At 32.1% G+C, this 27488-nt stretch overlaps 1 protein-coding gene across 6 annotated transcripts; it reads left to right on the forward strand.

Moving 5' to 3' along the window:
- Positions 1-55: 55 nt before the first annotated feature.
- Positions 56-27488, forward strand: LOC106060407 (mitogen-activated protein kinase kinase kinase 7-like). Of its 6 annotated transcripts, XM_056032824.1 has the most exons (19): positions 56-254; positions 5522-5701; positions 5812-5857; positions 6052-6190; positions 6911-7035; positions 7471-7599; positions 10086-10143; positions 12899-12971; positions 13604-13673; positions 13773-13906; positions 14121-14313; positions 15294-15383; positions 18024-18125; positions 21447-21725; positions 22313-22377; positions 23402-23461; positions 24243-24298; positions 25555-25657; positions 25811-27488. In XM_056032824.1, the coding sequence occupies exons 1-19, from the start codon at positions 195-197 to the stop codon at positions 25892-25894; spliced, it is 2046 nt and encodes a 681-aa protein (XP_055888799.1). In that variant the 5' UTR covers positions 56-194; the 3' UTR covers positions 25895-27488. The 6 variants fall into 6 exon arrangements, with proteins under 6 accessions (XP_055888799.1, XP_055888800.1, XP_013073732.1 ...); XM_056032825.1 differs by lacking the exon at positions 21447-21725; XM_013218278.2 differs by lacking the exon at positions 18024-18125.

Below are 27488 nucleotides of genomic sequence, written 5' to 3' on the forward strand. Positions count from 1 at the left end.
ACTCATTAACTAATCAATCTATTTATATTTATTTCAGCTCACAATTATTGTAGAATTAGTTTTATTTTGTCTAGACAAAAATGGAAGTGTTAAAAGTTAGGTATCTTGATTTAGAACCTAATTTATATATAGATAATAGAAATGTCAATTAAAATAGTTGTTGATTTCTCTGTTGTGACTGGTTTCTTTTTATCATGGAAACAGCACCATCTTTTGTCGAGGAAATCGATTTTCAGGAGCTTAAATTCAAAGAGGTTTGTTACCTTTAGCCTTGATTTTGATTATTTAAATCTTTTTTTTTTAATTAGAATTATTACAATTAGATCTATACTTAATCTATAGTAGTTTATTTATTTCGGACATTACATGAATTCGGACATTCGCTGTTTTTTGTGGTCATTAAATAATTATTTTAATATGTATTATAAAACTAGCGCGCTGTATAATGTGCTTGTCCATTTTCCAATGATTCTGACCCAATTTCCTTCCATTTAGCTGTCTTTTTATGTAAGAAAAACGAATTTCAAATTTGTTAGTCAGGTTGTTGTTTTTTCCTATGTTACCCGGATGACTTTACCTCTTCCTAGAGTTAAGACTATATTTTTTGATTGGCTAAGTCTATACTAATGAGCCTGGCAATATTTATTCTGTTTTTGGAGCTTATTTATTTGATTCATAAGCCAAGTTTTCTAATTCCATACCAAAAACAAATTAATACGGTGTCCGAATTAAATTACGATTTTCTTACCAAAATTTATTTCGGACAGCCAGTTTTGGACATCAATAAAAATGATCTTATATTATATTTGTTCGTTTGTTGTTGTTTTTTTCAATAGAGAATAAATGGGCAAATGTTTGGAGTGAGCTTGGTACATTGAATGAAGTTAAATGCTTAGATCTAGACCTACTAGATAGATCTAGATTTATATAGAGAGAATATAGAGGATTCAGTTAGGCAAGAATGACTATCGTAACCTATAGGGGCCTACTATACTACAAAAGATCATCTGTATTAGAAATTTATTAAATTAATAAACAAAAAAAAAAACATTCAACACACATCTAATCATGCAAACCCCAAACATTCAACACACATAAAATAAGTCTAAAAGTCGGTGCAGAAATCACTATTCCAGTGACCTAATTTTGGTAGAATAAGTGTGTTCATATTTTAATTTTTTGTGTTCGTATTTATGCATAGTTTGAAAACATCGTAATGATTTCATGTGAGGGGCTATGCCTGGGGATCTTAAAATTTAGTTAATGTTAATATAGAATTAAAATCTGAGTTTATTGATGCCTAAATATAGAGACTGTCCGAAATAAATTATGGTGTCCGGAATCAAATAATGTGGGTCAAATGTGTCCGATTTAAATGAAAACACACATCCTCTTTGACCTTAAATATAATAACAAATATAGGTTTGGGGAACAAATATAAGTAGTCATCCTTATTCTCCTTTAACTAAAGAAGATTTTGATACGTCATTTTCTTTTCTATGTCAAACCATTGTAAAATAATGCGCTGTCAAAGTCAAACTTTCAAATTTGGGCCTATAGGTGTCCGAATAGCATAAACTACTCTAGATCTATTTAATTATTCAAAATTATTGAAATTATTCTTATTCACTTATTCTAATTTCTATACTTAACCTAGATCTAGTTAAGTAGTATTAACTAACTATATAAACTAAAGTTAATAATTATAAAGTATAAATTATTATATTAAACCAAATTTAGATCCAGATCTATTTAAATTTAAAATAAAAATCAGTTGTGATTTTGCCTTTAAATTTTAAAATTAAATTAAACAGTTTAAAATTTCAGTTTTGTTGAACTAGTCCTAGAAGTAGATCTAGATCTAGTAAAATATACTTACTAGCTGTAGAGTCTATAGTGTAGACAGTAGTGTAGAGTAGAATCGATTAGAATTAGATTGATGTCTTGAACTTGAATTAGATAAATCTAGATTTTTCTAGAATACTAGATTATTTTTAGATCTTATGGCGGAAAACAGATTTCCCATTGAAAATGCATTTTTGAAAGTCAATATTCATTATCTCTGAATTTAGGCCACCTTTAGCGTATTTTTTAGATCTGATACGTAGATCTATGTTTGTGTAAGCTTCATAAGCAACATTTTGTGGAAATTCGTTTTTATTAAGATTTTGTGCCGTTGTGAAATTCACCAAGTAGGCTATTCACGACAGACAGGTTTTACTTATGGTTTTATGTGATCCCCTTTGAAAAGGTAAGAAACATATTATTTTTATAGTTATATATGAAAAAAATTGTCTACTAGAATCTAACTACTTATTATTAAAAAATGGTTGTTGTAAATGTTCAAGAAAAAAAAAAGTGAATTGAATGGTTCGTTTGTCCTGGATTTAAAAAAAAAATAGCCTTGATGCAAATACGAAAATTAGCTCTCGCAAAAGTACTCTTGACGATATTTATTTATTTACACTTAAATATTACCAATTTTAATTAGGAAACACATATTTTTTATTTAGAAATCATATTGCAATATTTTCGTACTTAAAAAAGAGGAAAAAATATAAAAAATAATGTTTTATTACCCTTTTTTATAAACCAATCGGAAGTGGTGTCGTCGAAATCGGAGGGCTTACGCTTTTTTAAAAACTTGTTTTTTCAATCATTCGCTCTGAATCCTCGAGAAAGAAGCATCGCTAAAAGCGATCTCAGTCCGAACTATCCATAAGACAATATATTTTTTATAATATTATCAACTATTAAGGTAATTATTGTACTTTAATACTAGGTTGTCGCAGCGAACAACCGATTATTGAATAACCGGACATCGGCAGTAACACACGCATGCTAAACACTTTACAGCGTGGTGCCGCATGGAGATCGATATCTTAATTTTAACTTGTATTTTATAATCTAGATCTAGATTATAGAATACCTAGATCTATAATAATAGAGATTAGACCTAGCCCTGGTCTAGATCTAGGGATTATATACTGTCTAATAGAGGCTAGATCTAGAAAAACTTCTACGGCGACTACAAGTGTTTTTTTTCCTTTGTACATTCTTTTTACTAACGCCAAGACAACCAAGATCGGGATAAAAGATTGGATTGTAGATATAGAATCTAAAAATCTAAATGTTTACATTAAAATTAATAATTAATTACGGTATGGCTAGATTAGATCTTAAAAAATGCTGACCGGTAAAAAATCTAGTGCTGTATCCCTTCCATTGTTTAGATCTAGATCTAGACAGTAGATTTAGAATTTTAGGTCTAGTACTAGTAGATCTAGACTAGAGCTACCAAAATAACGCTGATACTACATTTTTGTTTAAAAAAGCATTGTAAATCTAGACACTAGATCTAATAATATTTGTTATGTTTGTGATTTATAGATCTAGTAGACTAGTCTAAATCTAAGACTAAATAGTAAATTCTAAATCTCTATAGACTATAGAAGAATAGATCTACTTATGACTTAAAGACATCGTTAAAAATAACAACAAACACATATAAACCAAAATTAATGTTTTTATTTCTTTTCTCAGCAACATTTACAACAGATACAAAAATTGAGATTATTTGAGATAGTAAACAGAAAACACCATGCACTTCTAGCTTAAGCCTATTATTAGGTATACGTATAGAGTCTAGACCTCGAATGCCTAGATCTAGAAATGATCAAGAACTAGATCTATTTATATCTTGATAATATTTCATTTAATATTAGATCTTTTCTAGTCTAAAATACATCTATACCCTTTATCTAAAATTGATTCAATTGATATAAATAGTATATATATTATACTGTATTTATGTAAAAAAATGAAGATAAATATAAGAAAAAAAAGTGACTTTTTATGGTAGGGTGGGCCGAAGAGGGGCTTATTTATTAGTTATAAATACATTTTAAAGTTGTTTGTTTGTTTTTTCAAATGTTCTATAAATATACTTTTCTTTGTGACACAGTTTTATGTTAAAAATATTGTGAATTTGTGAAATTCATGGAATATTGGACGTATATGCATGACACGTAGGACATAATCATCTTCTTTTTTGAAGTAACGTCTGTATTATATAAGATAAGAAGATAAGATATCTTCTGTGAATGGTGGATTTTTCACTATTAGGGGTAAGTGTGTTTGATCTCATTTTTTTATGTTAAATACTTGTCTGATGATAATGAATTTACTTTTTTTGGATTCCTCTGTTCTTGGGCATTAAAATTGATACATATTATGTCAAAACTGATAATGGTTTTGTTATTCAGGATGATGATAAAGTATAATTTGCAACTTTTTTTTTATTAAGGGGGTGGGGTCTTGGGGGAGGGGGCTCAATTAATAGGCATAAATGTCTTAAAACACTTGTTTATTTTTTTTTTTTTCAAATGTTCTATAAATATACTTTACTTTGTGATACATTTTTCTAATTAATAATATTGTGAATTTGTGAAATTCATGGATTATTGGACTTATCTTCTGTGAGTGATGGATTTTTCATTATTAGGGGTAAGTGTGTTTGACCTCATTTTTTCAAGTTAAATAATTGTCTGTTGCTTCTGATTTTATTTTTTTTGAATTCCTCTATTCTTGGGCAATAAATTTGATATTATATAATATGTCAATAATAGCCAATTTGAAATTGGTCAAAAAAATGGTCCTAAAAGTAGAATGTTGAGAGCTCAATTTGTTTTCCGCCATATACATCGTTATTGCTACCATGCCTTTTTTTTCAGCCGCCTATTGATGTTAATCTACCATTCCATAACTTTATGCACTCAAGAGGTATAATATTTGTACACATTTTTTACCTATCAAATGGTTTAAAAAAAACAACATGATTTTTTACACTTTTTGCATATTTTAAAACTTTAAAAAAAATTTTTTTTTTTCAGTGAAACTTGTAACTAACCCACAAAAGAACACATACATAACTTCATCTGTACATTTTGTGCTACATTATTTTGAAAAACAACAAAATTGTTTCTAATATAATTGTTTAAAAAAAAATCCCCTTCATTGCTGTCTCAAGTTATTTCCTTTTGATGACTTGCGGCATAGGGTGATATATTTTCTTATTTAGAAAAGTAAAAGTTGTTGGCCTCCCTCTATTTACATATTATTGTTTTAGTGGGTGTTATGAAAATTATTGACTGTATGTATAGGTTGTCATTCTTATGTTTACATGTGCTTGTAATTCGACTGTTAGAATGTGTTAACGAAATGTTAGAGATGTGTGTTGTGTAGTCATTCAGTGTATTAAGGCCATACTAAGCAGACTCTGTTCTGTTATTATGTTGATAACAGTGGGTAAGGATTGTCTAACACCAATAAATTAAATATAAAGTCTACTGCTATGGTGTTTTACAGTTTATGAACTGTCATTTGGTCATCTCGATGGTCACCGGGTTGATTCCCTTCTCGCTGCCATCCCCCACTGTCATGTGGGAGGTATTATCTTTAACTCGGAAGGAACATGCCAAACATATAAAACTTTAAAATAAACAAATACTTTTGTCTACAGATTGTTGGTAAAGGTGCTTTTGGTGTAGTGAACAGGGCACAATGGCGTGGAAAAGATGTTGCTGTAAAACGAATAGAGACAGAGTCCGAGAAGAAAGCCTTCATGCAGGAGTTGAAACAGCTTTCTCGAGTCAACCACCCAAACATAGTCAGGCTATATGGAGCCTGTCGTGAGCAGCGAGTAATGAACAGTTTTCATCTTTTTCCTTTAATTTGACTAAATTTCATTCTTGTATTTATGTAATTATATACTTAAGACTTGCTGATTTTGTAAGTTTTTTTTTGTTTTAGGTTTGTCTTGTTATGGAGTATGCAGAAGGAGGGTCTCTTTACAATGGTATGTTGCAGTTGAAATACAAACTCTTCTGAGTAAAAACAAAAATAATTCTTTTGCTGTTTATTTATAGTTTTTAAGAATTAGTCTACTATTAAATGTCGCCCAATGCCAGTAATTGTCTAAACACACCAAGAGTACCAGGAGAGGGTACTCTGTAATGCACTGATGTTTATATGTTGTTTTTTTATGATTAGTTCTTCATGGTTCGGGCCAGCAACCAGACTTCACAACAGCTCATGCACTAAGCTGGTGTTTACAGTGTGCAAGGGGGGTTGAATATCTCCACAACATGAAGCCCAAGGCCTTAGTGCACAGAGATTTAAAACCTCCCAAGTAAGTTTTCTTTCCCTTTGTTATAAGTTCATATCATTGATTCATCTTTGTAGAAGTTTGACAGAATTTAAGATTACTAAATTTTTGTTAAATTGTACTATTTACTTAAGAATGCACATAAGCAATAATTCTTTTTAATGTATACATTTTAGTGTTTTTTTTTTCCATTAATGATAGAAGATAGAAAGAAAAAAAGCTCTATGGATGGCAACTTATTTTTTTTTAAAACATCTATTCAAAATTCCCCTTAACATTTGTTCAATAATTTGATTTTTTTTTTAGAAAGAGAAATACGTATATAGAGATATATAACCTCTCAAGTTCTCTGTAGGATTTCTTGTTTAGTTATAGCATTAACCCGCTTGACTTTTGTTGGGGGGGGGGGGGGGGGGGCTGAAAAATCCTTTTTAATAAAGAATAGCTGCCATTTGATGTCACAATGTTTGTAGCATAGATGCACAAGTTTTGCTGTGAGCTTTATTATAGCATCATTCAAATCAAATTAGAAATTTGAATAATGTATTACATCATATTCATTATTTTTGGGCTGTGAACAGGTTTTTGAATTTATGACATTCTACTAAGAAATGTTAACATTTATTGAGATTTCTTAAAAAAAAAAAGCTGGACATTGTTTCAGTAAAATAATCTGTCCAACACGTGAACAGACAAATTTTTGAGTGCTACTATTGAACTTAATGGTGTCTTTGCTGTCAACAGTCTCCTGCTTGTGAATGGAGGAACAATTCTAAAAATCTGTGATTTTGGTACAGCCTGTGACATACAGACTCATATGACCAACAACAAGGGGAGTGCAGCCTGGATGGCCCCTGAAGTTTTTGAAGGTTAGAGTTTAATGTGAAGCATTCAAGTGAAACATTCATTAGAAATATAAGTCTTGATTAATTTTCTGATCAATCTGGACATTTTGACCTTGACAAAAAGAAAACAACACTTGTGCAGATCATGATTCATGACTGATATTTTATTGTACTCCAACATGAGCAAGAGATTGAGATTTGGATGTTGTTCTAGAAAAGGTTTCAACATTTTAATAACAACAGTAGCAATGTAAAAATATCTATTTTACTCAAAAAATCATATGAAAAGGATTGTTAGCACTACAAAACAATGATGTTTGTAATAATGTATGAAAGATATATGACGGCTACAAAGTTCTAGCAGTTGTATTCATGTAGAACAGATAGAATATAGAGATAGGATGATAATAATTTTTTTTTTGCATTTCATATTTTTAATACTTAATATCTCATTTTTAGGCTCTAATTACAGTGAAAAATGTGATGTGTTCAGCTGGGGGATAATATTGTGGGAGGTATTAACTAGAAGAAAGCCTTTTGATGAGATTGGTGGACCAGCTTTTAGGATCATGTGGGCTGTACACAATGGTAAGGTGGAATATTTCCTTGTCCTCATTTTGTTGTGATATAAATGTACAGTTACAGACCTTGAATCGGTTTTGTTTTGAAGTTGACAAAGAGAAAAAAGTATATAAAATTAAACATCTAACCCACAAAGTAAGCAGACAGCTGCAGAGTGAATACATAAACAATGGAATATAGAAGGATAACAACAAAAACCTATGGTCATACATTAAGTCTAAGAAAATGGAAGCAACTGGAGTAGCACCATTAAAAGGTGAAGATAACTTAACACATAATGATAATGAAACTAAAGCTAACATTTGAAATAAATACTTTGCATCAGCTTTCTCAGCCCCAGGAGACAAAGAACTATTACTTAATTTGAACCAAGTAGTGAACCAAGTAGACAACATAGGAGTTATAGAAGTAAAAGAAAAGGGGATCTAAAAACTATTAGCAAACATTAAACCAAATAAAGCTAGATCTAGCTTATTGATCTTTTTTTAGATTTAGGTTCAAGCAAGAACTATCTAACTAGATCTAATCAATGTAGAAAGAAGTGCAATGACTAGGTCTAGAATCTACTTGTCTTTTCTGGTCTGGTATCTCTGATCTCTAGATTCGAGTCCCGATCTATCTATATATTCATAGACCTATTATATATCTATATACTCTGTATGTGTTTGTATATATATATGTATATATATATATATATATATATATATATACACACACACACACACTCAGTATTACATTTGACATAATAGTCGATCGCATGTTACACATTCTGGTGCCAAAATACACATTTTGACCATCATTTTGACTTTTTTTTAGGTAGGCAGGTTTGAAAATCCTAGAACACATAATATGTAGCAACATCATAAACCACTTAGAAAAAAATAATATCCTTACTCCATACCAACATGGCTTTAGGAAATATAGATGTGAAACATAACTAAAAGGACTAATTGATGATTTTTCAAAAGGTTTAGATAATAGTGAGCAAATAGATGCTATCTTATTAGTTTTTTTCCAAGGCTTTCGACAAAGTTCACCACCATAGTTTGCTTAAAAAATTAAAATGTTTTGACATTAATGGTCCACTGCATCAGTGGATTAAAGATTTTCTGATAGGGAGAGAACAAACTGTAATAATAAATGGCTCTAAATCAACACCAATAACAGTAAACTCAGGTGTTCCTCAAGGAGCAGTCTTGGGTCCACTACTATTTTTAATTTACATAAATGATTTACTAAATTGCATTAGTTCAGGAACAAAAGTCAGATTATTAGCAGACAATTGCATAATATATAGAACAATAAAAACAACACAAGATTCAGAAATTTTACAAAGTGAATTAGATGAATTACAGAAATGAGAATTAAATTGAAGCATGTCTTTCCACCCAGAAAAATATTAGTTATTATGAGTAACAAAAAAAAACTAAAACTAAAATTCCACTTATCTTATTCATGGTAAACCACTAACACAGACTAAAAACTCAAAATACATAGGTGTTAAAATAAATGAAAACTGTCATGGAATCCCCATATTGATGAAGCTATCAAAAAATGAAACAAAGCATTAGGGTTTATTAAAAGGAAATTTCTATAAATCAAATAAGAAAATAAAACTAAAATGTTATTTAACCTTGGTTAGGCCAATAATAGAATATGCATCCTCTGTTTGGGACCCCTCAACTCTAGAAGATGAGTGCCCCACCATCCCTGGCAGCAAGCCGCGAGAGCCTAATAGAGCCTATAGAGTCACAATCTGCAACTCCAGTAGACACAAAATAGAGCAGTGAAATTCATAACTAATGAATATTCACTTTTGACTAAAGTAACACCTTTAGTAAAATCACTAAATTTTTTAGAAAGCCTTCAGGAGAGAAGACTCAAAAGTAAAGTAGCAATTATACATAAAACACAACCATAATCTTCAAATACAAAAACAAAATCTAATTAAATACTCAGAAAGACACAAAGATAAAGGCACATTCCTCGTCCCATATGCTAGGACAAATTTGTACAAATACTCCTTCTTCCCTAGTGCTATTAGAGCATGGAATGGGTTGCCTGAGCTAGCCAGGAAAACCAGTGACTTGGCAGAATTTAAGTCATTGGTTGATATGCATGACTAAATGCATGACGCGTAGGACGTAATCATCTTCTTTTTTGAAGTAACGTCTGTATTATATAAGAAAAGATAGAAAGGAATAGATACTCTCTTTAGAATTTCTTGTCTAGTTGTATGATTAAGCCCCACTATACTTATTTTAAAGTCTCAGCACCGCCCTATGTTGTTATCCTTGAAAATCTATATTTAATGACTATATGAGGCAGAGAAGGCAGATTTATACCTTTTCCATGTAACCTACTGGGAAGGGGGAATCTTTTTTAAAAACATTTTTTTCTGTGTGATTTGTTGTCCTACTGTTGGTAGTAACATAAATGTCATCCAATATAGATGGGCATCTTGTTTAGCCATATCCTCTCTTTTCTTACAGGCAAACGTCCACCACTTATACAAAACTTTCCCAAACAATTTGAAGGACTATTGACAAGGTAATCCAATTTATTTAATGTAACAGTTCAAGCTATGGCTGAATTAAATATTGAGACTATTGCATAAAGCCCATGGGTGTATAACTTTGCCAAAGTAGGATTTTCAGATTATAAAGATACATAGTTTAACAAATGTTATTTACCATTTTAGATTCAGTTGTGATGCTACAATTTAACTAATTGAGCTTTCAAAATTGAAAGGTTTTTTTTTTATCTGATTAATATCACAGGACAAGCTCAAGTAGAGTTTCAAAACATTTTGTTTTCATTATCCAAAAGCAATAACATTCATTGATAAAAAGAAATCTTATAACATTCATTGAGAAATAGAAATCTTATAACATTCATTGATAAATAGAAATCTTATAACATTCATTGAGAAATAGAAATCTTATAACATTCATTGAGAAATAGAAATCTTATAACATTCATTGATAAATAGAAATCTTATAACATTCATTGAGAAATAGAAATCTTATAACATTCATTGAGAAATAGAAATCTTATAACATTCATTGAGAAATAGAAATCTTATAACATTCATTGATAAATAGAAATCTTATAACATTCATTGAGAAATAGAAATCTTATAACATTCATTGAGAAATAGAAATCTTATAACATTCATTGAGAAATAGAAATCTTATAACATTCATTGATAAATAGAAATCTTATAACATTCATTGATAAATAGAAATCTTATAACATTCATTGATAAATAGAAATCTTATAACATTCATTGAGAAATAGAAATCTTATAACATTCATTGAGAAATAGAAATCTTATAACATTCATTGAGAAATAGAAATCTTATAACATTCATTGATAAATAGAAATCTTATAACATTCATTGATAATGTTATTTACCATTTTAGATTCAGTTGTGATGCTACAATTTAACTAATTGAGCTTTCAAAATTGAAAGGTTTTTTTTTTATCTGATTAATATCACAGGACAAGCTCAAGTAGAGTTTCAAAACATTTTGTTTTCATTATCCAAAAGCAATAACATTCATTGATAAAAAGAAATCTTATAACATTCATTGAGAAATAGAAATCTTATAACATTCATTGAGAAATAGAAATCTTATAACATTCATTGAGAAATAGAAATCTTATAACATTCATTGATAAATAGAAATCTTATAACATTCATTGAGAAATAGAAATCTTATAACATTCATTGAGAAATAGAAATCTTATAACATTCATTGAGAAATAGAAATCTTATAACATTCATTGATAAATAGAAATCTTATAACATTCATTGAGAAATAGAAATCTTATAACATTCATTGAGAAATAGAAATCTTATAACATTCATTGATAAATAGAAATCTTATAACATTCATTGATAAATAGAAATCTTATAACATTCATTGAGAAATAGAAATCTTATAACATTCATTGAGAAATAGAAATCTTATAACATTCATTGATAAATAGAAATCTTATAACATTCATTGATAAATAGAAATCTTATAACATTCATTGAGAAATAGAAATCTTATAACATTCATTGAGAAATAGAAATCTTATAACATTCATTGATAAATAGAAATCTTATAACATTCATTGAGAAATAGAAATCTTATAACATTCATTGAGAAATAGAAATCTTATAACATTCATTGATAAATAGAAATCTTATAACATTCATTGATAAATAGAAATCTTATAACATTCATTGAGAAATAGAAATCTTATAACATTCATTGATAAATAGAAATCTTATAACATTCATTGAGAAATAGAAATCTTATAACATGCATTGATAAATAGAAATCTTATAACATTCATTGAGAAATAGAAATCTTATAACATTCATTGAGAAATAGAAATCTTATAACATTCATTGATAAATAGAAATCTTATAACATTCATTGATAAATAGAAATCTTATAACATTCATTGATAAATAGAAATCTTATAACATTCATTGATAAATAGAAATCTTATAACATTCATTGAGAAATAGAAATCTTATAACATTCATTGATAAATAGAAATCTTATAACATTCATTGATAAATAGAAATCTTATAACATTCATTGAGAAATAGAAATCTTATAACATTCATTGAGAAATAGAAATCTTATAACATTCATTGAGAAATAGAAATCTTATAACATGCATTGAGAAATAGAAATCTTATAACATGCATTGATAAATAGAAATCTTATAACATTCATTGAGAAATAGAAATCTTATAACATTCATTGAGAAATAGAAATCTTATAACATTCATTGATAAATAGAAATCTTATAACATTCATTGATAAATAGAAATGTTATAACATTCATTGATAAATAGAAATCTTATAACATTCATTGATAAAAAGAAATCTTATAACATTCATTGAGAAATAGAAATCTTATAACATTCATTGATAAATAGAAATCTTATAACATTCATTGAGAAATAGAAATCTTATAACATTCATTGAGAAATAGTAATCTTATAACATTCATTGAGAAATAGAAGTCTTATAACATTCATTGAGAAATAGAAATCTTATAACATTCATTGAGAAATAGAGATCTTAATTATAAAATCTTTGTACAAAAACTTGCCCAATTCAATAAAATTACACAATAAAAATAATAATAACAATAAAAAAAATGATACAGTATATTCATTAGTAATACAGTTTGTTTTTACAAGGTTAAATAGCAAAATGAATCAGTCTGAATCATTATTATGTTAATTAAATTTTAAACCTTTGCTTTATAATATCCAATTCCATTGTGTAGGTGTTGGGCAGGCAACCCATCAGAACGTCCATCAATGGCAGACGTAGCCAGAGTGATGAATATAGTATGTCAGGTAAGTCTTTACATCACTATGTCTTACTTTAAGACCTTGGTCAGTGGGTATAAAACTCTCCAGCAAGGTCTCTGATTGGTCAGAGGTGACTTCTACAGCCTCTTCCCAGCTGTTGCCCAAGAATCTAGTGATAAAAGTAATGTACAATCATTCTCATTTTGAGATGAGGAGAACTCTTACTCACTGAAACCATTAAATTATCAAATGCAGGGAATTTCGTTTTTTTCTTCACTGATCATATTTTGGTTTTATTTGGCTTACATTTTTTAGAAATATTTTGTCCAAGCCTGTTTTCTTCAATATTTCAATTATATTACTACACTCACAGATTGAAAACAAAAAGGGACATTATATTGTGGCATTGATTGATAGAATTGTTGGTTGGGACAAACATATTGTATCCAGCAATAATCATAATTTGTTTCAACAGAGCTCTCTGCTAATAGACCATAAAGTTTTAAAATATTTTAACTCTGTTTCATCCTCAAATGAATTAAGTGCACTTGCCGATAATTGTTTTATTATCTTTTCATTTATTCACTTCACTTGTTCAATTTCTCCTATCCTATTATTGATAATATTTTGAATGACTTACATTAACCTATAAAATCACTACTTTCTTGTCTTTGCAGTTTTTCAAAGGTGGGGATGAACCTTTGGTCATTTCAAGACATCATGACATGGACATGGAGGATGAAGATTGTAAGTTGACACCTTAAATAAGTTGTCAAGTGTGACTTTTTTGTCTTTCTTTTATATATTATGTTTAAAAAATGTGTACCATTTTACTGAATGTTTCAGACGAATCGGTTGAGGGACAGTTTATGATGCCTAATGCTGGTACCACTGGAGGGGAATCTAGAGCCAGCACCATCATCAACACATTTCGTTACCACGAACCTCGTCCATCATACCCTACACCTGTGGTGGTGGAGGTCAGTGTCTATGACATTTATTTTAAGTTTCTTTCCTTATGGAAAGACTTGAGATTTGATAGTTACATATCTTGTTAACATTTTATGGGCTAAAACCATTTTCGTGCAGTTGTCAAACAGTTTTATTTGGATGTTTACTCTTATCTCTACTTTAAAATGTACAAAGTGTCAAATTTAATAGAAATCCAAAAAGCAATATTATGTATACATTTAGGATGAAAGCAAGAAGCCCAGGGGTCAGATGAGTGCCCCACCATCCCTGGCAGCAAGCCGCGAGAGCCTAATAGAGCCTAGAGGGTCACGATCTGCAACTCCAGTAGACACTAGCAAGCGTTTTTCTGCAGACTTCACAAAACTGGATGAACTGGACTTGTCTGGTCAGCATGTGATGCCCCCACCCCACAGGGGTAAGTAGACAGACAGGAAGTAAGTTGTGCTATGCCCTGACTGTATTGTACTTTACCATCACTCTATGTATCAGTGGTTCAATTTCAATAAACTGGTATGCCCTGACTGTATCCTACTTTACCATCACTCTATGTATCAGTGGTTCAATTTCAATATGCATGGATTGCAATAGAAGTATTATCATTGGTATATTTTTGTTCATTAAATTAATATGCTACTTGATGCTAAATTAACTAAATTAACTATTCTCTAAATTAGTGTATTAAGTTATTTTGACAAATTTAGGTTTAAACTGTTAGCCTACTTCAATAAGTTTTTTGTCACACTTGATTGGTGATGTAACTTGTGATATCAATATTGTATTGACAGTTGTAAGCCTTAGAAAACTTCGTGTCTTCAAAGGTTTTGGTCCAAGTTGAACAAAACTTTTGTTTTGTCAGGTCTGAAAGCTTCATGCAATGAAGAGAGAGATCACACATTGTTCCTTCTTGTTATCCTAACTTCCAGCATCTGCCTGCTTTAGCTCAGCATCCATTTGACTCATTCAATTTATCATTCCTTTTAGACCACGCCAATTGTTTGCTCATCAATATAAATAGCAAACTAATGCTTGTGTGTTTGGTGTCAGCTACCCTCTTTGTGTGTTTGTTCTTGTTGATACACATTTGTTTAATCAGATCAAATCTGTTTTCTGCTTTTCATCATACTTTGCCCTGTTGCCTTCCTTTGTGTCCATTCCAATAGTTTGTGAGGGAAATATGTTAACTTTTATATACCAGCGTTTCAATCAATTATCTTGTAAAGATTTGGGGGGGGGGGGGTATCTCTCTTGCCTAAGCTTTTTCTGAGATTAGCCATTTTAACATGATATGTAGAATTAACCAAGTTGTGAAGTTACTGGCTTTGCGTGTATATGTTGTAGTCTGATAGAAGCATTAGCATGACATGTTAGTCTCCCTTGTTTTCCCTCACACATCAGTGGCAGGTCACCGGAGGTCAGGGTCACAAGGAACTACCCCGGCATATGTCTTAGCAACAGCAGGCCCACAATACATGCAGATTCCCCATGGTAAGTTATAAAACCAGAAAGCAGCAATGTTTAGCCAGTTGTACCAAAGCTTTAGCATTTTTTGAACATTTACAATTCGACAATTAATTTTCTAGTTATTGTTACTAGTTTTTCTAGTTATATTTACTTTTTATTTGCAAGGAAAGTATTTTTGCTTTACCTAAACATATCAAAGGATACAAAATATGTATAAAATGTGTAACTTTTAATCTTTGTGCGTTGTATTCAAATTTATGGCAAAACTTATTTTGAACCTTGGCATTCAATAGTTACACCTTGGGCTTCATCATTCCATCTATAAAACTATGTAGACATCGTGTATAGGGAAAAATAGGTTAGACATAGTTACTAGGGAAAAATAGGTTAGACATAGTTACTAGGGAAAAATAGGTTAGACATAGTTACTAGGGGAAAATAGGTTAATCATAGTTACTAGGGAAAGATAGGTGTAAACATAAGGCATAGTTAGGTGTAGGGAAGATGTCTTTTTTTTTCTTATCATATTTTTTTCATAATTTATTTACATTGAACTTTAGCCAAACGAGGTAGGATTTCTCTGTTTATTTCCTTTGTCAGTTCCCAGGTTCTGATTTTGTCCCCACTAACTTTTTTTTTAATGTTCCTTTTTTTTTTTTTTTTTTTTAGCTCTACATTCAGCACCCTGGTTTGATTCACTTGTGATAAATGTCCAATATTTAATATGGTTATGGAATCATTTTTTTTATTTTTGTATCAGAGTATTTGCTCAATTGTAATACATTTGAGAACAATGAATGTAAGTGGATGGGGGGGGGGGGGGGTACTAACAAGCCTTGATTCACTGTGCAGAATTTTTTTCTTTGGCTTAAGATTATTTTATTTTGTATAAATATATTGTAATGCAGATTGAGCATAAAGTCTTTCACTGATTAGAAATTATATTTTTTAGTCTAATCTTTATTAGGGTCTTGGATAAATAAAGATGTTTTTTTTTTTGGTTGTTTTTAAATAAGTTTTATATAGCAACTTTCATGCTTATAGTATGCTCAGAGGGCTATGGTCCAATCTCATTTGTGGACCCTTGGAAATAGGGTGTCTAGAAGAAGGTTTTCTTTGCTGCCTTTATGTGCTCAGTAAAAAGATCTCTGCCTTAGTCAGGTGTCGAACCTTGAGCCCCCTTGATAGGAAGCCAAGTCACACTCAAGCCTACTTAGCCTCTCTGTTAAAACTTCAAAACTAAGTCTGAAGAAAATTTGTACACACTTTTTAGACTACGTTCATCCACTAAAAAATTTAAAAGTACATCCACTGATAGACTAAGTACATCCACTGATAGACTAAGTACATCCACTGATAGACTAAGGACATCCACTGATAGACTAAGTACATCCACTGATAGACTAAGGACATCCACTGATAGACTGAGTACATCCACTGATAGACTAAGTACATCCACTGATAGACTAAGTACATCCACTGATAGACTAAGGACATCCACTGATAGACTAAGTACATCCACTGATAGACTGAGTACATCCACTGATAGACTAAGTACATCCACTGATAGACTAAGTACATCCACTGATAGACTGAATACATCCACTGATAGACTGAGTACATCCACTGATAGACTGAGTACATCCACTGATAGACTAAGTACATCCACTGATAGACTAAGTACATCCACTGATAGACTAAGTACATCCACTGATAGACTAAGTACATCCACTGATAGACTAAGTACATCCACTGATAGACTAAGTACATCCACTGATAGACGAAGTACATCCACTGATAGACTAAGTACATCCACTGATAGACTAAGTACATCCACTGATAGACTGAGTACATCCACTGATAGACTAAGTACATCCACTGATAGACTAAGTACATCCACTGATAGACTAAGGACATCCACTGATAGACTTAGTACATCCACTGATAGACTTAGTACATCCACTGATAGACTTAGTACATCCACTGATAGACTAAGTACATCCACTGATAGACTAAGTACATCCACTGATAGACTAAGTACATCCACTGATAGACTGAGTACATCCACTGATAGACTGAGTACATGCACTGATAGACTAAGTACATCCACTGATAGACTAAGTACATCCACTGATAGACTGAGTACATCCACTGATAGACTAAGTACATCCACTGATAGACTAAGTACATCCACTGATAGACTAAGTACATCCACTGATAGACTAAGTACATCCACTGATAGACTAAGGACATCCACTGATAGACTGAGTACATCCACTTATAGACTGCTTATATTCACTCTTCTATTTCATGTGGCATCTCAACAATGTTTGATTTTCTACCAGAACTCTTGAAGTATGTCAGATATAAAAGAGATGACTTGTATAAACCATGGCTTCTAGAAACAGAAACAGTCAAGCTAATTCATTGTGTTTCCCACATCTTCCAGAACATATTGCTTCCACTAGTGTCTATCAATAGTTCATCAGGAAATGACTTTGTGCTCATGACTTGATGCTTGCCATTGATCACCTTATTACTTAGGTTTGCTTTTAAAGCATTTGTATTTTCATGTGTGTGTGTGTGTGTGTACACATATCCTAATATAGACCAACACTTTCTTTTAATTTCTGTGCATGATATTTTGGCTGTCGTGCACACTAGAGCCCAAACCTGGCCATTCTGGCTCAATGGACAACATCCTGCTCCCCGCGTCAGTTTGTACCCCACTTCAAATTATTATAACATCCTCATCACCTCCTGCAGGTATGCCTCACTTTTATGTTGCTACTAAGTCTTTGAATAACTGCATTCTTTGCTTTCAGTTTCATTTAGCAGCCAAACTTTTTGTTTTATATTTAATCTTTTTAGTCATCTGGCTTTGCAGTAGAACGCTAACCCTGCATGGTGTATGTGTACTACCACTTAAGCATGTATAGATAACTTAAAATATTTCTCAGATTTGTACAACTTTCTTAGGTATACTTTGTCACAAGCATATTTTCTAAAAAGTTTAAACTATTTGGAAATAAAAATTTATAATTTTTTTTACTGACTTTTCTTTAAATATAAAGAATACTCATATAGAATCAACAGGTACTGATATATAATAAACACAGCAAAAAGAAAACATAAAGACAGTATGTGATAGAAAGGGGAGGGGGAGGGAGATCAAGTTTGTAGCAGTATGTTAAACTTGTTCTTGAATCTAATGGTGGCTGGAACTGAACAAACTTTTGAAAGATAAACCCTTATTTTGTTGTCTCACTGCGCTGGACCAAATGTACTTTTTCTTTCTGCCTTTATGGGATCTAGTTATAGGTATTTCTGGGTTGATCACATTTTTAGTAAAAGTGTTTGACTGTCTCCTCTGCACAACTTTGAAACAGAAAATACATTTTTGAAACTGACTTTATTTTAACTTCAGTGCTGCATGTGTGTGTTTGTCTTGGTCCCAGACTGCATGCTCCATAACATTTGAGTTCATTTAGTTTTACATTTGTTCAACAACACATTTGATCAAACACTCATTCTACACATTTTGTTTGTAGGGATCAAATAATAGGCTGATCAAAAGTCTGCATGTGTGTCATGTGCATGCTGAAGCTAATAATGTGTTCAAGGATTTTTGTTGAGTTCTCAAGTACTTGTGTTCAAATACTTTATGCAAGCTCACTGATAGGGACAATGAAAAAGTTTTTCTTGTTGTGTAAAATGCTCAAATATTCAATCAATATTTCACTAGAGTAGATTTGTGTGTGTGTTGAAAACAATGTGAGCACAAAGCTGTAGAACTTGTTCATTTTCTCTTCTCACCTAGTGTCCGGTGGAGCCACACCTTTTTGTTTTCTCTCATTCAACCCTATACACATCAATCACTTATTTTTCTACTCTGTCTTTATATGAGAAACGAGTCCTTGTAATCACAACAAATTTCCGTAAGGATCAATAAAGCAGTCTTAGTCTTAGTCTTAGTCTTAGTCTTAGTCTTAGTCTTAAGATTCATCGTTTCTTGTACTTCTGAACATTGGAATAAGCCAAAGTTGAACTAGATGGTTTATTCGTCACTTTGGTCCAGTGTATTAGAGAACTGACAAGCTAGTGACATAGCCTTTTTTTTTTAAATTCATTTTTTTTCTCAGTTTATTAAATCCCTTCATTATACAACCCTAACCCTTATAATTGTTAACTGATCTTAGTTTGAAATGTGTATGTGTATATATATATATATATATATATATATATATACATAGATATCAGCCAGAGTCCTAGCTCACTGACCCATTCTCCAACATGTTTGTACACCTACTTTATATATTTGAAAGAAACAATTTTTCCCTCAAGTGATATTTCTTTCTTTTGTCATCCCAAATGATTTTTCTCAAGAGGAACTACTAATGTTGAACAGCACAAAATAAACTTTTTTTTTCCCCAAACAGTGAATTGCAGTATTAGGTGCATAAACATGCACTTCTAATACCAAATAGCTTTTTTTTTACTGCATGTGTTTAAGTGTAGGCTTAGGATTGGTATAAAGGCTAAATCTACATCCTGATAAAGAATTGAGGACATCAAGTGTATTTTTGTGTGTGGAGCAGTATAATGCAGTCTTTTCCTTTAGAGGATGCAAAAGAGTTCCAGCCAAATTATGCATCTAGCCTGTCAGCTATTTTAGTGTATCAAAATGTGTGTCAGTGATACTAGAAGGTATTTGCTTAGAGTATGTGTGGGATAGACTTTAATTAGGCCAACCTTATGCACAAACTTCTCTTGCACATGATTCAATTCCCTTGTAAAGAGTTTATAAAGTGCTTTGTCTTAACCTAACTAACAAAAGAACTGAAAGCTTTTGTTCTGGCTGTCATGAGAGAGGGGGGGAGAGCATGAAAGAGGTCCACACATATTACATATATAAAAGAAGCATATGTGACCATGCACACATATTACATATATAAAAGAAGCATATGTGACCATTGACTCCTGGCTGGTAATTGCATGCATGGAAGATGTTTTTAATGAACATCTCTATGGTCTGGAGGTTAATTCAGTACTTCCTTGAAACTAGGAGGAGTTGCCGTATTGAGGGTCACTGGTTTGAACCCTGGTCGACACAGTCCCTTATTTTTGTAATATTTAATTTACTATTTTCTCTCATAAAGAATGTGGTCCTTAGTGCTGCTTTTATAAATGTAATATCCAGGCATCAGTTCTTGTTTCATCACTTAGTTTCATATTTGTATTTACTTTACATGAAAGAGGTGGCAGGGCATGAGAGAGTTTTTTAAATCTTACAAGTAATGGTTTGTAACAAGAGAATATTGTGATAAATCAGGGAACAAATCAATGGGTTTAGCCAGTGGGTAAAACCAGCTGCTAGTGTATGTATATGAACATTGTAACTTACAATACCATGAACTCTAAAGTACTGGCTACAAACTCAATTTTGTTTTTGAAAATAAAAGTAGTGTTTTGTCCTAACTTAACTAACAGAACTGTTTTGATCATGGCCGTCTAACCCAACCAAGCATTAGGTAGACACTTGTTCACTCAATGTCTGACCATGTCATGCTATTTACATCTCAACTATTTCTCATCATCAGTATTTGTGTTCATTTCACTTTGGATGCATTATTACCAAATGATTTCTTTAAACAATCTTTTAGTTATATTTTTATCAGTTTTGTAGTCATTCAAATTATCAGACAACATTTGAGATTAGTTGTTTTTTTTCTTTAATTAAGTTTTAAGTTGAGCAGCGCCTGAAAGTATTTCATAGCATTACTTCATGCCTGGCTTTTATTTGAAGTGAATGTTGTGTTGCCTCAAAATAGTCTCTAGTAATGTGCAAACCAGAGTTGTTTGTCATTGTTCTAATATTATAACCCATGCTACGTTATGCAGTATGAATTGATGAATTTAACTACAGACTAATGGCTCACAAAAAATAGTGTAGATTAAAGATACAAATATTTTTGTCTATTATCATTTTATCATTAAGCTTACAACTCTGGTAGGTGCTGCTTCAAAGTCTCCTTTTTGATTCACCTTAACCTTGGCTTACTTCATTCCATTTGTTCTATTTTTCAGGTATGGGGCATCGGAGAATTGGCTCAGACGAGTCGTCCTCCATCACTACCCCTCTTTCCATCAACACAGGTAGCCCCATCACTAACCCTGTCCATCATAGCAACACCTACCCGAGTCAGCTGGGTCAGATTGGTCGATCAATGCCCCGGCCAGGTGGCCCATTCCCATCCTCGCCATCAAGATCTTTGTCTTACCAGGTGCCCGGGCATGAGCCAGGGGCAGCATCTCTCTCTACAGACTATCATTTGCCCCAAATGGCTCGACATGGCCATGAAGCGGGTACAGTTCTTAATTGTTGTCTTGTGCCTTTACCCTTAGATGGTAGCGTTAGTTTTAAAATCTTTATTAAGAGAATACGAATTAACAATTTGTATTAAGTATTGCAAACATTAAGTCATGTAGATTCTGTAAGATTTTTTATAGCAAGATGAGCTCTAGACCTACAATACACAGGCATGTTAATGTTTTTCTATTGGCTGTTTTGCTTATTATATCAAGACAACAAAACTGACTAGCACATAGTATATATGGGCATGTTTATCTGTCCTGTTTGGTAACCATGGTGTATGTGTCAGTTGTATGGAATACACTTGTGCTCCAACTCAATGTGCCTTGAGAATGATTCACAGTTTCACTTGATAAAATGACTGTACTTTGTGCCATGGCAACACTTTATTTCTATTCTACATCATTGCTTCAAACTACTGACTTGGTTTTTGAATTAGAAATATCTCTGTACATTGTGTAATGTCATTAGGATCATGTAAGATAGACATTTAATTTTTAAGCATTCCATTATAATATTTATTGTTCTTGTTGTTATTGTTATTATTATTATTATTATATTTTTGTTTTTCACTGTTTAGCTTTCAGCAGTATTGAGAATGCTTACAGTAGTGATCAGTACTTCTCATTAGAGCCACATTTACAGGTGAGTAGCTAACAAAAAATCAACAAACTGAAGTACACTGACAGTCCAGAAACACAGTGGCTCCCGAAAGCTATGTCCATAAGGAAATGAATGTTTTCACAAACTTCAAGGAAGATGTTCATTAAGTCTTTAATGTCTTGATGTCTGCAGAATTAAATCTCTTAGCTGCTGAAGTAACTTTGACTATACACCATATTTTCTTGCATATTATTATAGAAGTTTTTACAAGCCAATGTCAGGTGTGCAGGGTGCACAAAGGTTTTGAGGTTTACAAAATGTATTTTACTCATAAACATAGCATGGTGGAAACATACTGTTGGGTGTTTATACCTCCTATAGTTCATGTTTGGTTGTGAAATGTACATTAGAAAGCTTTATGAACCTTTATAAACCTTAGCAAAACACACGAAGTACAGATGCGGCAGAGAATCTTTAATTCCAATAATCAATTGTGACAAGTAAGCAACTCAACTAATTTGTCAATACCATTAATGTGGAATTGTGCACATGCAGGGTACATAAGGGTATGGGTAATATGTTATTGTTTTTACTTATTTTGTCATTTGTGTGGGGTATACTCGGGTTATATGTGTATGTGGGTTATATGCTGGAAAATATGGTGGTTGGCTGATATTTCAAGACTTCATTATTTTGTGTCCTAGACTTTCTCTAATCATTTTTTTTTTTCCATTATGTCAGCCCTGCATTGCTTCATACCACTTTCTCTTCATTGTCTCATGTTGTTGTGTAAAGAACATACACTGAGTCTTACAAATGAATATGTCAACAAAGAGTTTAACTTAAGTATGAAAATTTATAGGCAAAGCAACAAAACAAATAGCAGCCTGCATTATAGAAATAAAAAAAGTAGTTAATAAAAATACAAGTTCCTATTATCCTCAATCCAATGTGCGTGTCATTATGTTAAAATGTTTTGTGGTAACACAGACATTACTTTCAGATCTTTGAATGTTTGGCATGTAGTTCATTTCTCTGCTTCTAATTGGATTGAATTCTATTGCAGCCCATTCCTCCATGTATCAGCAACAAGGAATCTATGCAAATATTTGAAGAACATCGAGCTGTAAGTCAACTAAACTTTGAATGATTTCTTGAAATACACAAGCTGGTAACTGTTTGGGCTTGGATGGGATAATGTTATCTATCATCATGTTCTTGAAGCCTGTTATTAGTATCTCTTGTCTAAAGTTTTGTAATTACTCTTTAGTTCTACCAAAGAAATTAATTTTTTGTCTGATTTATATTTTTACTCTGAAAAATTAGCTTTTAAAAAAATAAGTTCTTGAGAATGTCTTCATTATGTCTTTTTCTTTGTTGACCTAAACTTGTTTTGGTGTTGACAAGTATAAGCTACTTACTAATATTTTGTGAATCAAAGTAGTTGTTTATGTCCTATGTGTCTCCTCATTATGTTCTACGTGTCTTCTCATTATGTTCTATGTGTCTTCATTATGTTCTGTGTCTCCTCATTATGTTCTTTGTGTCTCCTCATTATGTTCTATGTGTCTCCTCATTATGTTCTATGTGTCTCCTCATTATGTTCTATGTGTCTCCTCATTATGTTCTATATGTCTCCTCATTATGTTCTATGTGTCTCCTCATTATGTTCTATGTGTCTCCCCATTATGTTCTATGTGTCTCCCCATTATGTTCTATGTGTCTCCTCATTATGTTCTTTGTGTCTCCTCATAATGTTATATGCGTCTCCTCATTATGTTCTTTGTGTCTCCTCATTATGTTCTTTGTGTCTCCTCATTATGTTCTATGTGTCTCCTCATTATGTTCTATGTGTCTCCTCATTATGTTCTTTGTGTCTCCTCATTATGTTCTATGTGTCTCCTCAGTTGGCTCAGCAATACTTAAGAATGCAAGCTGAGATTGCTGTCTTGACACAAAGAAAGTAAGATTTCAGTGATATTTTTAAGTCTAGTTAAGAAAACACAGCTATAGTTTGTTTGTTTTTTAGCAGCCCCCCAAAAGGGGGAAAGGTGCTATTAGTGCTGTGTGGTTGGTTTGTCTGTCCGTCCGTTTAGATCTCGTAAACTAGAAAAGATAGGGAAAATCCAACATCATAATATTTTAGACCATTCAAAGTTCTGATGCAACATCTACTTTTTTTCTTTTCTGAAAGCGAAAAATCTAATTCTTAAAATCAAGTATGCAAGTAGTTTTTTCATAAAAATACACCATTTTTACAACTATTCACTATTAATAGTAACAAACACTGGAGGCTATTTAGTAAGGGAGATGACTTTTGCCATATTTTTAACACATTTATGCAAATAGTTTTAGATTTTTTTTTCAAAAAATATTTTTTTTTACAATTGTATTACAAAGTTAAGTAAGTTCTGTCATACTAACTACTACATTTACAAAAAAAAATTTTACTTTTATTTTTAAAGAAAAAAATCTATTTAGTATGCATATAAGTGGAACATAATGAAAAACAACAATTAATTAGTAGTTGATCATATTATCGCCTGAACTTTGAAGCCAACTCACAGCAACGGGACTTTTAACTAAAGGAATTTTTTTGTACGGAAAGTTTTTATTTGCTTGAGGCTTTGAATAAGAGATTGACCCTTTATAAAACAATTAGACCAATTAGATAATCAGTATAAGACATCAGTTAGGCCAGGTTCACATCAAACTTCACATTCACTTTCTGCTGAACCGTTGGGGCACCACACAAAATCTGTCAAACGTCTTTCGCCATTTTTCTATGTCATATGCCTTTGATAGAATTTCATTCTAATATTCTTTCTGAAAATATGGAAACCTGCCTTTTTACCTGCCTAGGTGGACCACTTTGGGGCCCATTTTGAGTTTGTGTTTCGACACAAACTGTCTTTGTAACCTTGTTTTGTTTGCCATTTAGATAACTTCATTAGAAATAAATAAATATATGTTTCTATTGACAAATGTGTATGTCTACATGAAAATGTTGTTAATGTGTATGGTCTATATGAAAGTGTTGTAAATGTGTATGGTCTATATGAAAGTGTTGTAAATGTGTATGGTCTATATGAAAGAGGATTCTTCAAACTTTGTAACCTTGAAATGTATCTACCTGCTATGGCCTCCATAATTTTTGTAAGCCAAAGCATTCTTGTGTTCCTCTAACTAGTTTTAACTAGAGTTCTCTTCTCCTGGCAGACATGAGTTAAAGAAAGAAAGACAACACCAAGAAGAAAGAAGTTTACACAACAGATCTCACTTGGCAGATGTTGAAGAATACACAAAACTGATGGCTGAAAATGTGAGTCAAGTTGCTAGAAGACGTCTGTTCACTAGTCAAATAAAAGTGTTGTTTTTCCCTTGTATTATACAGAAATGTACACACTCAAGTTTGAGCTGTCTCTTTGTATTCTACAGAAATGTCTCAACTTTGTTTCTTTGTTCTCCTCCTCAGGAAAGTTTGTTAAGTGTTCATCGAGATTTAAAAGCTCAAGTAGAGATGTATAGAAAACAGGCTGGAACCAAGCGTATAGGATGAGGACAGAATGAGGAGAGGAGAGGGGACTGTAGAGTGTGGGACCAGACTGGAACAACTGACACATGACTTGGATGAAGAGATTTCATTGGTAGAGGAAAAAAGTAGCCAGTGGCTGCCATTGGCTGAGTTTGTTATTTTCAATGACAATAAAACTGCTAGAGTTATGGACTAAATTAGAATTTTCAATGAAACCTGAACCCACTGAATGGAAAGAATTAATAGCTTGGTATTTAGTGTGTTTACATTATAGAAAGTGACTTTCATTGTTTTCTGGCTTTTTGTTCCTAGAAATTAATTGCTGCCCAATGAATGGCTACATAGTAACAGTTTTAGGATCCATTTTAGATGAAACTTTCATAATGTATATTTGAAGCAATGCAATTAATGTGGAACCAATGTCAAATGACCCAGTTCATTGTTTATAGGAATACCATCTTCTCCTGGCTTTTGCCCATTCTCAAGCATTTCAAAGACTCCTGGTAGATCTGGACAGAGTGGACTGGAAGAAAACCTTTTCAATCTGATTGAGTTTGGCCTAGACTCATCATTCCATTGCTGCAACAAGCAGTCTCTCACTACTATGCAGACTTGAACTAGCAGGCACACTTGCTGGTATGTGGTCTATCAGCTTTTCTCATGTCTCTTTATGTTTTACCTGTCAGCACAAGACAGGATACTTTGACAGAGGTCCTGACAATTTGGTTTTGGCACATTGTCTGGCCATTTGTTTGGGTAGTACTTCTTGTTTAATTTGGGCTCTTATATTTTAGCAAGGCTTCTCTCTGGCAGTTTTCAATTCTGGTAGACTTGCCAACTCTCTTTTTGTTTCTATTAGCAAGGACTTAAGATGAAGTTTGGTAGATAGCATCACATTTAAACATTTAAACTTTTCTCATCACCCAGTCTGTTGAAGACCATGTCCAGTTGTTTATTTATTTTTTCAGTGTGGAAATTGGGATTAGCTGTGCTTGAGTTTCTGAAAAATCTGGGATGTGCAGATTTTAGTGTCTTATCTGTCACAGTCAGTACTTTAATAGCTGCAGGGAGCAGTATGTTGCCTCACTCTCACTTGTCATTGAGTGCAAATGCCCAGACTTAGGATGTCTCCATGAGACATGGTGTTGTGGCTTTCTTTTAAAATACATAATATTGATGCAGAGTTTGTGGTACTTGTGAAATTCAAGCATTGTTTGGCCATTCTCAATCATCTTCCCAATTATGAAAAGTCTTCAATAAAGTCTGGCCAAGTGATTCTGGCATTGACGTTTCTTAGAAGCATCAAATGCTTGTTTTGGGGTGTGGACAGTATAGAAGCACTACTTTCCATTCAACAGTAACACCTATGGGTGATGCAGACATGCCTACAGTCCCGCATTATGCGGAACCGTCCCGCAAAAGCATCAAAAAAGCTCACATGTTCCGCCGTTCCGCATTCACGATTTTTTGTTCCGCCAAGTCTTAATTCCGACACAAAAAAAAAAAAAAAAAATCGCCGATTTTTCATTATTTATTAATAATGCGAAATTAAAATACTGAATGCAAAATAAAATATATATAGGTCTGTGTTTATTGTTTACATTTCATCTTCTCCCGG

Source organism: Biomphalaria glabrata, chromosome 6 (assembly GCF_947242115.1).
Source record: "Biomphalaria glabrata chromosome 6, xgBioGlab47.1, whole genome shotgun sequence".
NCBI lineage: Eukaryota > Metazoa > Mollusca > Gastropoda > Planorbidae > Biomphalaria > Biomphalaria glabrata.

What these genes read in the sequence shown, in the direction of transcription:
- LOC106060407 (XM_056032824.1), top strand. Translation starts at nt 195, where the DNA reads ATGGAAACAGCACCATCTTTTGTCGAGGAAATCGATTTTCAGGAGCTT. An exon ending in CATGTGGGCTGTACACAATG is followed by an intron (nt 7,600 to 10,085) that starts GTAAGGTGGAAT and finishes CTTTTCTTACAG; the next exon opens with GCAAACGTCCACCACTTATA. An exon ending in CTACACCTGTGGTGGTGGAG is followed by an intron (nt 13,907 to 14,120) that starts GTCAGTGTCTAT and finishes GTATACATTTAG; the next exon opens with GATGAAAGCAAGAAGCCCAG.